We start from the raw sequence: 12,758 nt of genomic DNA on the forward strand, positions 1-12,758 counted from the left end.
CACTCCCCCAGAGACAAAAATTACTAGGCGTAAGGTCTGGGGAATGCGGAGGCCAAGGAAAAAGTTTACTATCGTCATGACCTTTACGCCTAATCCATCTGTTTGATAGTCCCCTATTGAGCTCACTTCTGACTTCATGGAGGTGGGGGAAGCAGGTGCCCCGGCCTGTTGGAAGATGAAACCTGGGATTTTGTGTTCCAGCTGCGGCATAAGACATATCTGTAGCATCTCCAGGTAAATGCCTGTGATTGTTTGCTCATATGTTTTGTGCTATAACACTTTCCTACAAAACACATTCACCGTAGTGGGAGTCATGCATCCGCTCCATGTAGACATGTGGGTTTCCCTCCCCCGGATTCTGACATTATGTTTGCTAACTGCGCCGGAAAGGAGGAAGGCAGCTTCATCACTAAATACTAAAGAGTCAATAAAACCATTGGTTTCCATCATAGTTTGCAGACTCTAGCAGAAAGAACATCACCTAGCATTGTCACCCCGGTTTAAGGTTCTGTAAAAACTGCAGTCGATAGTGATAACATTGCAAACATTTGCGCAGACTCTTCCATGCAGTTGACTGCGGGAAGTCCATTTCTTTGCTGGCTCTGACGGTGGATTTCTGAGGACTTTGTATGAACCTTGCACGAACACGCTTCGCTGTTTCCAAGTTTATTTGTGGATGGCAAGATGATTTTCACTTACGGGTGCAACTTTTTTCCTTAAAATTGGAGTACCACTTATGAGTTGTGCACCTGCTGGTTGGATCTTCACCAAACTTTGTTCAAAAATGACGCTGCACACTAATAACAGACTGGTTGACGTGAAAATCCAGGACTCAAAACGCTCTCCCATCTTCGTTGGCATATCTCCCTAGTGACAATTACAGTAGAATAAAGCCATCTAACAGTAGGACTGTCCTTGTTCCCCATAGCCACAAATCACAGTGCAGCTTATTTTACCCCAGCAGCTTGAGAAATGAAAGCTGTATTGCGATTTGTTGCGATGGGGAACAAGAACATCTTACTTTTGCTAAATGAAAAGGAAAATGTATAGGCTTGTATGGGAGAGCATGCGCATGTCAATCTGAAAAGAGTTTAATTTTTGTGTGCCCTGCGATCTTCACCGGTAGAGAGCGATGGAACTAGGGAGTGGGGAGAATAAAAAATATATAATCTGGCTCCCTATGATCTCACTGAACAGCACTATAACTTACTTTATGATGCTGTAGGGAGGTAATAGGTCCCCTTTAAGTAAGTGTATGGTAAGCTAATTTGGCCAGTGTACAACACTGTTATTTGAGCAGTATAGATTAGGTACTTTATGATCGGATGGATATAGAGAGGTCACTTGCATAAAGGGCTCACACGACTGTATGCTTATTGTGTATTATCCACTAGATTTTTGCACGCATAATACGCAGTAGCAAAATCCAATATACTTTAATGATGCCGCTCACACAAACAGTGCAAAATATGCACCAAAAAATTGCAGCATGATCTATATTATGCGCATATATACTTCAGGATAATGCATAGGGATTGATGGCATGCAGCAAGTACGCATGTCATTGCATAGTTGGTGCGAGCTTGCACGAATGTCGTAGCTAATTATGGCCATGTGATCCCGACATAAGGAAGGCTCTGGGCACATTATGGCTCAAACTTAGTTTAGCTTATGCAAAAAAATTAAGTTTTACTAGTGCATGAAATTAAAGGCAAAAAATGGACATCAGCATTGTGCCTTCTGCTACTTTTGCTAATAGTACTGATTTTAATGTGTATGTTGGCAAAAGCACTAATCATCTTCCAGTGCTACATGTGTGACTGATTTACTAAATGTTCTCCACCACTTTTCTTCTTAGAAGGTTTACTAGCTGAAGTTAGTCTCTCACATGCTTACGAAGTATACAGAAAGGAAAATCCAGTCCTCACTATGCTGCTTCCTACTTTAGAGCACTGCTTACCTGTTAAAAAAATTGTGTTTAAAACTCTTGATGAAGGGATCACACCTATTCATGTTATGGGTTCAAAGTATGTATGTATTTATACAATGCGTCAATTACTCATTAAGGAATTATTCATGTGTTTTCATGTTTTTCTTTTTTTGTGTGTAGCTGGCAATGCTGGATCTAAATCGCATAGCGGGTGAACAATGTAAGACCTCCCTCGAAGAGCAGTTTGGAAGTAATAGGTTATTATTTATCCAGTGTGATGTCACAGACCAAGAACAGTTGAGAGGTAAAGATAAATGGGAGTGGGGTGGTAAGCTAAACCCAACCTGAGCCTTGCAGCAGCTCAGAGTTCAATGAGTAGAGGCACATTTATACTGGACGAGTGTCAGTCAAACGATGCCCGAGACTCGTCCCCGCACATACTAGCTCCCGTGCTAGTATCGCTGGAAACAGCGGGGCAGCAGGAAGAGATTTGACTCCTCTCGCTCCCCTGCCCCTCTCCATTGAATAAACATAGCAGCCGTTCAGTACTGAATGGCTGCTATTTACACTGAACGATCATCGTTTATGCTGCAGATGCACGGGAGCTAGTATGTGTGGGGACGAGTGTCGGGCACATCTTTGCCCAACACTTGTCCCGTCTAAATGGGCTTTAATAAAGTGACAATTATAATTATAGTAAATGCAATATTTATGTGTAACATAAGATTGATTAGATAGATAGAGTTCTTTCACACCTGCATAGGGAGTTCCGGTTTCCTGCTCAGTTCGGGGAGCAGGAAAGGGGAATCCCCTTACTTAATGGCTCCGTCTTATGATGGAACCAAACAGAGCCGAACAGACCCCATTGACTATCATAGGGTCTGTTCACTTTCCACTCAGTTGCGCTATATGCAGCTCTATTTCTTCTGGTATTTTGTGCTGAATCAGTGATGGAAATTCGGATGGGAGGTTCCAGCGCTGATGTGAAACCACCCATCGATATATAGATAGACAGACATGATGCCTGGCATTTTCCCACCCTATTTTTGTGCTTCATCTGCTTTGACACACACATAAACATGACCTAAAACACCCTAATTTTTATCATGAAAAAAACGGACCTCAAACAGGATGGTGCAACAAGAGCCCAAAAGAATGTGTATCGTATAGCAGCATGTTGCCATAGACTTGAATTCTTCAGAAAGGAATCAGATATGCCAGGATCCTAAGTGTGATTGTTCTTTCGGATCTTCTATCGACCCTTCATCATTGCCGGATGAAGGATTTGATGGAGGACCCGAAAGCTTCCTATGACATCATGTATTTTTGTTAGCCATTAAAAGGTATCATATCCTCAAGATTACTTGGTTTCTCTTATCAAACAATCACGCTTTGCTCTACTGGCTAACATGGTAGCAAACTCTCTTAGGATCCTAAGTGCAACAGGACAGAAAATGCTAATGAGCCAAATGGAGACCACTTTGGTCTCCGTTTGACCTGGTTTTGTTTCTTTCTGGCATCTAGTGGACTACATTATTCTGTCCTCCAAAAATTTCGGAAAGGGACAGGAACTTTGACTTTAATTTTATCAAGGGGTCTGTCAAAATGCCGTTTTCAGAAATTGTGATGGAACCCCGAGACGGAAAGACTGGGCACACGGCAAAACGCTGTGTAAAGCCTGTCCTATTTAAGAATTATTTTTGCATGAAATCATAGATTTCAGCAATAAATTAATGTGAGAAATCATTGTAAAACTTTATAGACGGGAGACAGGCCAGTGTAACATACTAGAGGTATTAGGTACTAGAGGAGATAATTGTTAAAATGTCATGATTTGCATGGTGATGATGTATGCAATACATTTATTCATCCAGATATTCAAAGAAAGAGGACATTCCTTTTTATGTGCCACTTTTATGTTCTAGATGCATTCCAGAAGACAGTGGACCATTTTGGAAGGTTGGACATCCTGGTGAACAATGCTGGAGTAAACAATGAAAAAGACTGGGAGAAGACTATTGAAGTTAACTTGGTAAGTTGCATACTACATGTCTGTGGAGTCCACCTACTAGATGCAGTCATTGGGCCCTCAGCTGTCTTAAACCATTGAAAAGATGTTCATGTTTTTTTTGATGGTTCAACCTTTAATTTCATTATTAGGCCTCCTTCACACGACCTGCTATATGTCTAGATCCCAGTTGCTGATCTTAGAAACCATGGTGGCAGCAGAAGATGGATTGTGGCGTTATAGGCGCTTCTTAGTGTAAACTCAACATACAAAGACTCGTACACACCATAGAAGTAATCACTGATTCTACTGCCACTTCATGCTCCAAAATAATGTGGAGTTTATAATTTGTTTGTTAAAGGTATAATAAGTTGTTAGCAGCCTCCATCGCAGATATGTTCATTTTTGATGGGATATTGGCGCTGAATGTAGCCGATTTTTCCTGTCAAGATGAGGGACACTGCAGCAGAACTGAATGTACTCCATTAAAAGTCAATCGAATCTGATGTCCATTGTGCAACAAATCTAGCACTGCATCATGGTTTTTAAAATATACATGAGAACAGAGCCTTAAAGCCGATTTAGAAGAGACGAATGTCAGGCAAGCGATTCCCGACACTCGTCCCGGCAAGTACCTGCTCACGTGCTTTTGCACAGGAGCGGGTATTGTTGCTTCACAGCGGGGGCAGCTGCAGGAGATTTCTCTTCTTGCTCTCCCCCGCCCCTCTCCATTGACTTAACATAGCGGCCGTTCAATACTGAACAGCTGCTATTTACACTGAACGATCAGCGATCAGCTCATCGTCCCTCGTTTATGCAGCATAAATGATGGACGATGAGCTGAAGGCCTACAGAGCTCAAGCATCCAGTATTGAATATCCCTTATGCACATACATTTCTCCAGATTATCCAGAGTCTCTTAATGAGATTATGTAATGTAAATGGTGGGATATTCAAAGACTTCACAATTTTCCGTTGAAGAACATTTTTCTGAAATTGTTCTACGATTGTTAGACACAGTTTCTCACACATTGGAGAACCTCTAACTACCTTTGCTTCTCACACACTCTGCCTCTCTAACATACTCCTTGTAGGTACACGCACATGTTTTTCCACTTACTCTTACAGCCTTTTATTAACCCTGTCCCAACTATTTTGAGATGTGTTGCTGCCATCCATTTCTAAATGATAAGAATTGTCTCACTTTCCCCTATTGATGTGTATTCTATGTTCTATTGTGAATGAAATATGGTTATATGAGATTTCAAAATCATTATATACTTTTTTTCTTAACATTTATTTACATTTCACACTTATGTCCCAACTTTTTGGGAATTGTACTTTATGGTCATTTTGACTGGAAATCCAAAGAAAGACAAATTGGTAGTTGACATTTGCACAGTACATCACTTAACAAATTACGCATTACCAAATTGAACTGGTTTCCCATTCCCTAATGTCACATTGCAGAAAGGAACTGTGTATGCATGAGATAAAAGAACGAAGTAGAGTTATTCGTATATTAAAAAAATCAATGGAGGAAAGTTTTAAAGATTTCTACATCTCCACATGTATGGAAGCCTTTGTTTGTATGAATGGTTGCTGTAATTACTGTTTGTACAAAGAAATCTACACCTCCAACAAACACACTTTCCCTGTTCTAAATTAATTTCTCAAGCTCGTTACGACAACCATTCTATTCAAAAACCAAGAGCACCATATGGGCAAAACTGCTGTAAAAAATGCATGCAGCTACTGTGGCGCTTTCTCTAGCACTGCAATGATAGCACAGTCTATCACACCATTGCCAGCACATGTGAATGGGGTCAAAGTCAACTATTAATAATGCATTTTATACTGGAAAAGGTAGAATAATGAAATAACACAGGAGATAGTTCTGCCAGCTTTGAATTTGCATCTTTTGTGGTCGCACAGTCAGCGTTATCTGAAACACTATAATACGTTAAAGTATGAAAACTTAGAGCCTTCGGCAATCAGCTTGGCTGCTTCATTATAGACACACCTCTGTCTGTCAGTAGCCTGCAACCTCTTTCATAAGCAGTATAAATCAGAGAGGAAGTAATGAAAAGTTGGCAGAAGTTCATATCTCTGCTTATGACAGTTTTAACACATTAGTAAAGCCAGTGGAAAAATTTCATGATTGGGCCTCCATCTCTATTTAATTGTTTTCCAAACTAAGGGATGAATCTCCTAAAAATACAAGGATGTTTTTTTTACATAAGGGAATGACATGCATAACCGTTCCCTAATATGTATTATCAGAATTGTGCCTTAGGTGCAATGTGTGATCACTTTCACTTGTAAAAGGCTATGGCCATTGTCACACAAGCAGAATATAGGTGCATTACAACCATAGGTGCCAACTGCAGTGTCTAATGATCCGAGTTGAGAGCATCATGCGGATCTATAATACTGCCTGTTTGGGTTATTAGATCCATAGTTGGGCTGGGAGTTGTGCTCGTATTACACTTGTGTGAAACTGGCCTAAGGCGATTATTGTACTGACACGTTTTGTAGCACTGTACTCCATATTGACATCTGTGATCCACAAGATTGCATACTGAATGTATTCCTGTCGACTGCAGCTATAGCTCAATAGTTAAAATGAATCAGCAGCACTACAAAACGTCTATAGGGCCCTTTATTTAAAGAGACAATTCTTTTAAATTGTATTTTTTCCATATTCCCATTGACTTGAATGGGAGTTAGTTTTGATACTGGCCACAGCCAATGGGCAGTTGTGGCATCGTTAATGGGAAGAAAAAAATCCTCCTATTGAAATCCTGGACAACCTCTTATGAATTTCATTGTCTTCCAATTTCAAGTACATATACCCAGAATACTAATTGAAGTTTTTTCATTAATTTAGGATCATAAATCGACAGCGCTAGTTAATTTTGCAGTCTATGATGACTCTTGCTTCAGACACTTCCTCTCTGCACTGTTACATGTCCTTCATCTTTATTTGTTAAGACCTAATTAATGCCACAGTTAGACCTCTTGGAAGTATATTAGTGTTTGGCATCAGTATATTTGGTGATGGAGCGCTGACATTAATGACCGCTTCATCCCGATTACGTACAAAAAGTTTGAAACTTCCAGATGGCTGTTTTTGGCATTCACTTCACTCTTCTCTGCTTGTTTTAATCTGCCGTGTTTGCTTTATCCTTCTATTAGGTTAAGAAAACGTCTTCTTTTGACCTTTTCATTGTTTGATTTTTATTTAAACAAACGTTAAACAAAAGAGTAGACTGGGAGAACGAGGCGAATAAAGATGGCTTTAGCTTTAGTGTATCGGTTCGATATTTTGAAAAATGTATAAAATTTTAACAGATGTCATACGCCGTTACCTCTATGGACAGAATGGAACAATGTCAGAGTAATGTCTAAAGGCCTTGGATCCCTCAGGTGTTCCTATCCAATTATTATTGTGACAGTAAAGCACACAATATACTGTCGGTGTATATATATATTTCATATAAATGGGAACAGCTCAAAGGTAATTTCACAGAGACTTGTCTTTTTTAAAAGCAAACAGCAGGTGTTGTAAATAGTTCATCTGCTGACGTGAATGAAACATGAACAAGATTACCTTTAACCCAGTTGCAGAACCTTCCCGATACAATGATTGTAGATCTATGTGTTGACATTAAGTTTCTGGAATACTTCAATTTCTGCATCAACAAGGCTAACATGCCAAAAATATATTCTGTTCAGACATGTAAGGAATTACCAATTCTGGGCAATTCCTGAGAGACGTGAATTATGTCTAATAACCATGTAGATGTAAGAAAACTCTGGAAACTGTGTACTCTATACGATAAAGGAAGTTGAACTTGCATAAGATTGGGTGCTTACTTTGTTATCACCATACCATATGCAGGATGTTAATTTCATCACAGCCCTTTGGAAAAATGTGTTAATGAAGAATAAACTCATCAGAAAACTAATATAATATTAAACTACATCTAAGATTGAATATGTATGGGGCCACCCAGAGGTGTAACTTGAAACTCCTGGACCCCAATGCAAAACCTGTAACAGGGCCCCCAACTATAATGCTTTATTCATAGTACTGGGCTCCATATATGGAGAAGAGAGGCCTTATGGGCCCCCTAAGGCTCCTGGGCCCGGGTGCAACTGCATCCCCTGCACCCCCTATAGTTACGCTACTGGGGCCACCAGAAGCAAGCATGTTTGCTCTGGGGTAAATATTAATACAATTGTTGAATTCTTACCCCCATTTACTTTATTTTGCTCCTGAGATGGTGAGTAGCACCATATATATCATGGCCAGAATATGTGTGTAGACATTACAGATACCATATTAAATTGCATAGAATGAGCATGAAACAAAAAATTCTGAAGTCAACACTAAATGTATCATAAAAGTCTAGTTGTGTCTAAAATGAACTGCTACGGGTGGCTTCACATATAGCCCTTTTTTGGAAAACACACTTGTAGTTTTTGATCCAGTTTTTTGAGCCAAAGCCAGAAGTGGATCCAGCAGGAAGGAGAAGTAGGTGTCCTTTCTTTATATTTCTTATTCTTTTTTAATGCACTTTTGACTTTGGCTCAAAAACCTACATCAAAAACTGCAAGTGTGTTTTCCAAAAATGCTGTGTGTGACCCACCCTCAGGGGCCTTTCACATAGAACAAAATATTCCATAACAGCGTTCCAGAATATGCCATCCATAAATTCTGTACCGAAATCTGGACAGCCGACTACGGCGCTAATTTGCCAGCAGAACTCTCATTTCTTTCATTTCGCATCAAAATCCGCATAGTAGCAGTTCAGATTTTGGTGCTGAATATTCTGCAGGCGGGTGTAGTCCTGTGTGAAAGGTCCATAAGACTTCCCGTCAACCCTGAGAAGGAGCAGCAAAGACTCCATTCAATGCATTGAAGTAGTAGAGCAAGTGTTCATGCTCTCTTAAAATGAAAGAGAAATATCTAAATGAGGTGAAACAAAAGAAGGTGCTCACCTTTCAAAATCAGCAGTAATTATGTAAGCTGTGTTAATTGCGTCATTAGGATCTGTGTTTTAAACCATCCGATATTCTTCTTGTCTTCAATTGAAGTAATATTTGTATTTGTTTGTAAGGCAAAGTTCATATTTGCATTGGAAGCTGCATTTGGTGTGAACCCAGCCTAAGGTGTAGGGTCAAATCATTCTTACAATCACTGCCCAAAATACATTTCCAACAGTGCAGGATTCTTAGAAACTGAAGCTACCGGGACTGTAAATTATTATTCTGTTTTGTCAAAATGCAGTTAAAATATTACTAGTTTTTGTGAGCCGTTATTTTTTGCCTTGTGATGTTGGGTGTGATAAATAAGAATTGTGTCATCTGTTACTATGGGGTTTTACATTTCTCTTGTACCATGATTGTTAGCTGGAGTTCTACATAAGACTACCATATCTGTAAACTAAATCCGCTTGAATATAGATATTTTATGTGTATTTCCAGAAATAAGCCACCTTTAATTCATACTATGAGAAACCAAAATTACATTCTTGCTTACATTTTGCCCATTTGCGAACCTGGTGTAAGCTTGGTATATTAGTTTGTGTTACATAAAACATATTAGAGTGTCCTTGAGATCTATCGTAGATGCAGTAGAAGCAATTCTCATATCCCACTTTCTGTTTCAGATCTCAGTTATTAGAGGAACTTATATCGGCTTAGAACTTATGAACAAAAAGAATGGAGGTCAAGGAGGAGTCATAATCAACATATCATCTCTGGCAGGTGAGATACTGAATCTGTTAATTAGTGAGATCATAAATATTTAATTACTTGTATATTGAAATACAATAAGTATGCTGAACTACTTGCATGTATGTGCCCAAGAGGAGTATAATGTATCTATAAGCCAGCCAGGTCTGGCCACATATTGTCCAACATTTCCTCATTGTAATGGCTTCTAGTATACAGTTGCAACATCAAAGACAAAGCTTTAGGTAAAAATGAAGAAAAATCATCGTGTGGCGCAATGTTAAGGCAGCAGAAGTGCAGTCCTAAGCTCTCGCTCACGACTTGAAGGTTGTGAGTTCAATCTCTCAATGGTTCAGGTAGCCGGCTTAGGGTTGACTCAGCCTTACATCCTTCCGAGGTTGGTAAAATGAGTACCCAGCTTGGTGGGGGGGGGGGGGGTAATAAATAAATTACCTGAAAGTGCTGTGGAATAAATTGGCGCTATACAAATAACAATATTTATTTTATTTTTATTATGCCCACAACACCAAGACCTTCTGTGACTAAACTTAACCAAAATGTGATTGTTCCCAGCAAGAGAAACCAAGTAATCTTGTAGATATAATACCTTTTAATGGCTAACAAAAATACATGATGTAATAATAGCGAGCGTTAGAACCAACGCAGGGTTCTTCTTCAGGCTTAAATGGATTGGATCTGAAGAGGCATGGATATTTATACACACTTATAACATACATACTTATGACAAGGCACAGATATGGAAGTGATTGGTTTGCACTTAACAGGAATTCTGCAACAGTAAACAAACTTTCACTCCCTTATCAGTGTTTAGCTAAAAATGTTTGTGTACCTCTTGTAGCATTTCTTGCCTGACGACCTCCCCCCCCCCCAGTAGTTATTACAGTAATTCAGGGACCATAAACTTTCACTCCCTTATCAGTGTTTAGCTAAAAATGTTTGTGTACCTCTTGTAGCATTTCTTGCCTGACGACCCCCCCCCCAGTAATTTAGGGACCGTAAAACTTTCACTCCGCTGTCAGTGCCTAGACAAAAAAGTTTGTTTGCTGTTGCAGAATTCCTTTTAAATGCAAACCAATCACATCCATGCCTGTGCCTTGTCATAAGTATGTATGTTATAAGTGTGTATAAATATCCATGCCTCTTCAGATCCAATCCATAAGCCTGAAGAAGAACCCTGCGTTGATTCGAAAGCTCGCTATTATTACATCATGTATTTTTGTTAGCCATAAAAAGGTATCATATCTACAAGATTACTTGGTTTCTCTTGCTGGGAACAATCACATTTTGCTCTACTGGCTAACACCGTACCAAACCTTTGTTTTCATTACACTTAACCAGACATAGATCCATGTTAGGACCATCAACCATGTCATACAAGTACTAACATGCATTGGCATTATACATCCTTTTTAGATCTTTTGCCAGTCCTACAAGCCTGACTGACAATGAGCATGTAGATCAGCGCTTGTTTATTAGATTTCACATGGGCAGATAATATTCAGCATGGGGATGAATGATCCTAAATATGTTCATTATCCCCTGTACTGCTATAATTGGTCAACTTCGCATTCAACTGTTCAGACAGGGAGATGTGCAGCTGATCAGCAAGCCTAAATGAGCCAATCAACTGATGAACAAGTGTTTGCATGTTCGTTGGCCAATCATTTACAGAGCTGACGATCAGGTAAACAAACTCTCTGGAGAAACCTTCTTTCCTCTAGACATAGAGGATGCCCCTTTGTTACAGCTATAGTCCTGGGTATAAATAGATCATCAGATCTTTTCCCCCTCTGAACTAAATAACCCTAATTTTAAGGTCTGCCCCTACTAGTCCCCAGCTGAAGCCTGAGCTGGCGATCATAACATGACAATACAACACTAATGTCATGAGTTCCAAAGACGTTTGTATAGAAATTACTGCATATTAGTGTTAGATTGACCTAATAAATCTGCCCTTACATTTAAAGTTATGTTGGAAGATCACAATAGGATATAAATCTGAAAAAAATGAGAACTTGCAGACATGATGGATTTTCCTTTGTTCACTCTGTGGATAAGAACTTCTGGAGTTGCCAGTCATCAATCCTTCTTCATGCTCATTAGATGCACATTTGGCAAGTTGAATATGGATGTTTTGGGGGGCATCAGGACTGATGGCTTGGCAGCCACTTTGCCAGTGTGCATTGTCGCCTTAAGAATTATTTTTGCAGTGTCATAAATGAAATCCAAGGCTTTTACAGTTTACAGTCTAGACATCCGGTGTGAGATGAAATTCAGGCTGGTACATTTTAACCTACACTGATACATTTTAACGAGCTATCAATTTGTGAGAGGGGTTTGTTCTACTGATGATGTACTTGACTATCAGGATTGCCCAGATTGGTGTATCCACCTCTCTCATGTGAAATTGATTAGGTCTGTATGGATATTCATCCCATTCTGTGAATGTAAGTGAGGATTTTTATCTACTGGTAGCAGAGATCAGGAAAATAATGAGGAATTGAAACATAAAGGCCCAAGCAGTCTCAACTTAATAGGCTACATTGGCTCAACAAAGTTTATTATTCTTGTAATAGAGCATCAGAGATATCAGCACAGTCACATGAGTTTAACCTCTATGAATACAGCCTGATACTGCACCATGTAAAGATGAACTTCTATTGGCAAAGCAATAGACTGGGTAAAATTCTGCCCAAACTACTTAAATCTCAACAGGCTAAATTGAAGATCCCGTATATCTACAACTCAAGCAATATTCAAGTAATTGACCCTATAGAAACAGTGAATGTTGTTGTGGAGTACAACTCAGTTTTGCATCATTTGAAGCTGAATTCTCAGATACCGCAGCCTAAGCAATCTGGTATTTTAACTTTCCCATATAAGCCTAAGTTGACTTCTGCTCAAGTAAAAAACTTGTCATTCCTTATCAGATATGAGGAAATTGTTACTGCTATTGATTCTCTTAAAATCAACAAATCACAAGTACCAGATGATCTAACAAATGAATATTACAAATTTATATACAGAGGTTTTTGTGTCCTATCTGCTTAGAGTGTT

The 12,758-nt window shown here is 39.3% G+C and overlaps 1 protein-coding gene across 1 annotated transcript in view; it reads left to right on the top strand.

Moving 5' to 3' along the window:
• HPGD (15-hydroxyprostaglandin dehydrogenase) overlaps nucleotides 1-12,758 on the top strand; it is a 63,322-nt gene that overhangs the window by 16,998 nt on the left and 33,566 nt on the right. The window contains exons 2-4 of the mRNA XM_066573516.1: nucleotides 2,111-2,234; nucleotides 3,856-3,962; nucleotides 9,617-9,713. Coding sequence (XP_066429613.1) covers nucleotides 2,111-2,234; nucleotides 3,856-3,962; nucleotides 9,617-9,713 — 328 coding nt within the window. The remainder of the gene's footprint in view (nucleotides 1-2,110; nucleotides 2,235-3,855; nucleotides 3,963-9,616; nucleotides 9,714-12,758) is intronic.

The sequence above is a fragment of the Eleutherodactylus coqui genome, chromosome 7, assembly GCF_035609145.1.
Source record: "Eleutherodactylus coqui strain aEleCoq1 chromosome 7, aEleCoq1.hap1, whole genome shotgun sequence".
Classification (NCBI taxonomy): Eukaryota; Metazoa; Chordata; class Amphibia; order Anura; family Eleutherodactylidae; genus Eleutherodactylus; species Eleutherodactylus coqui.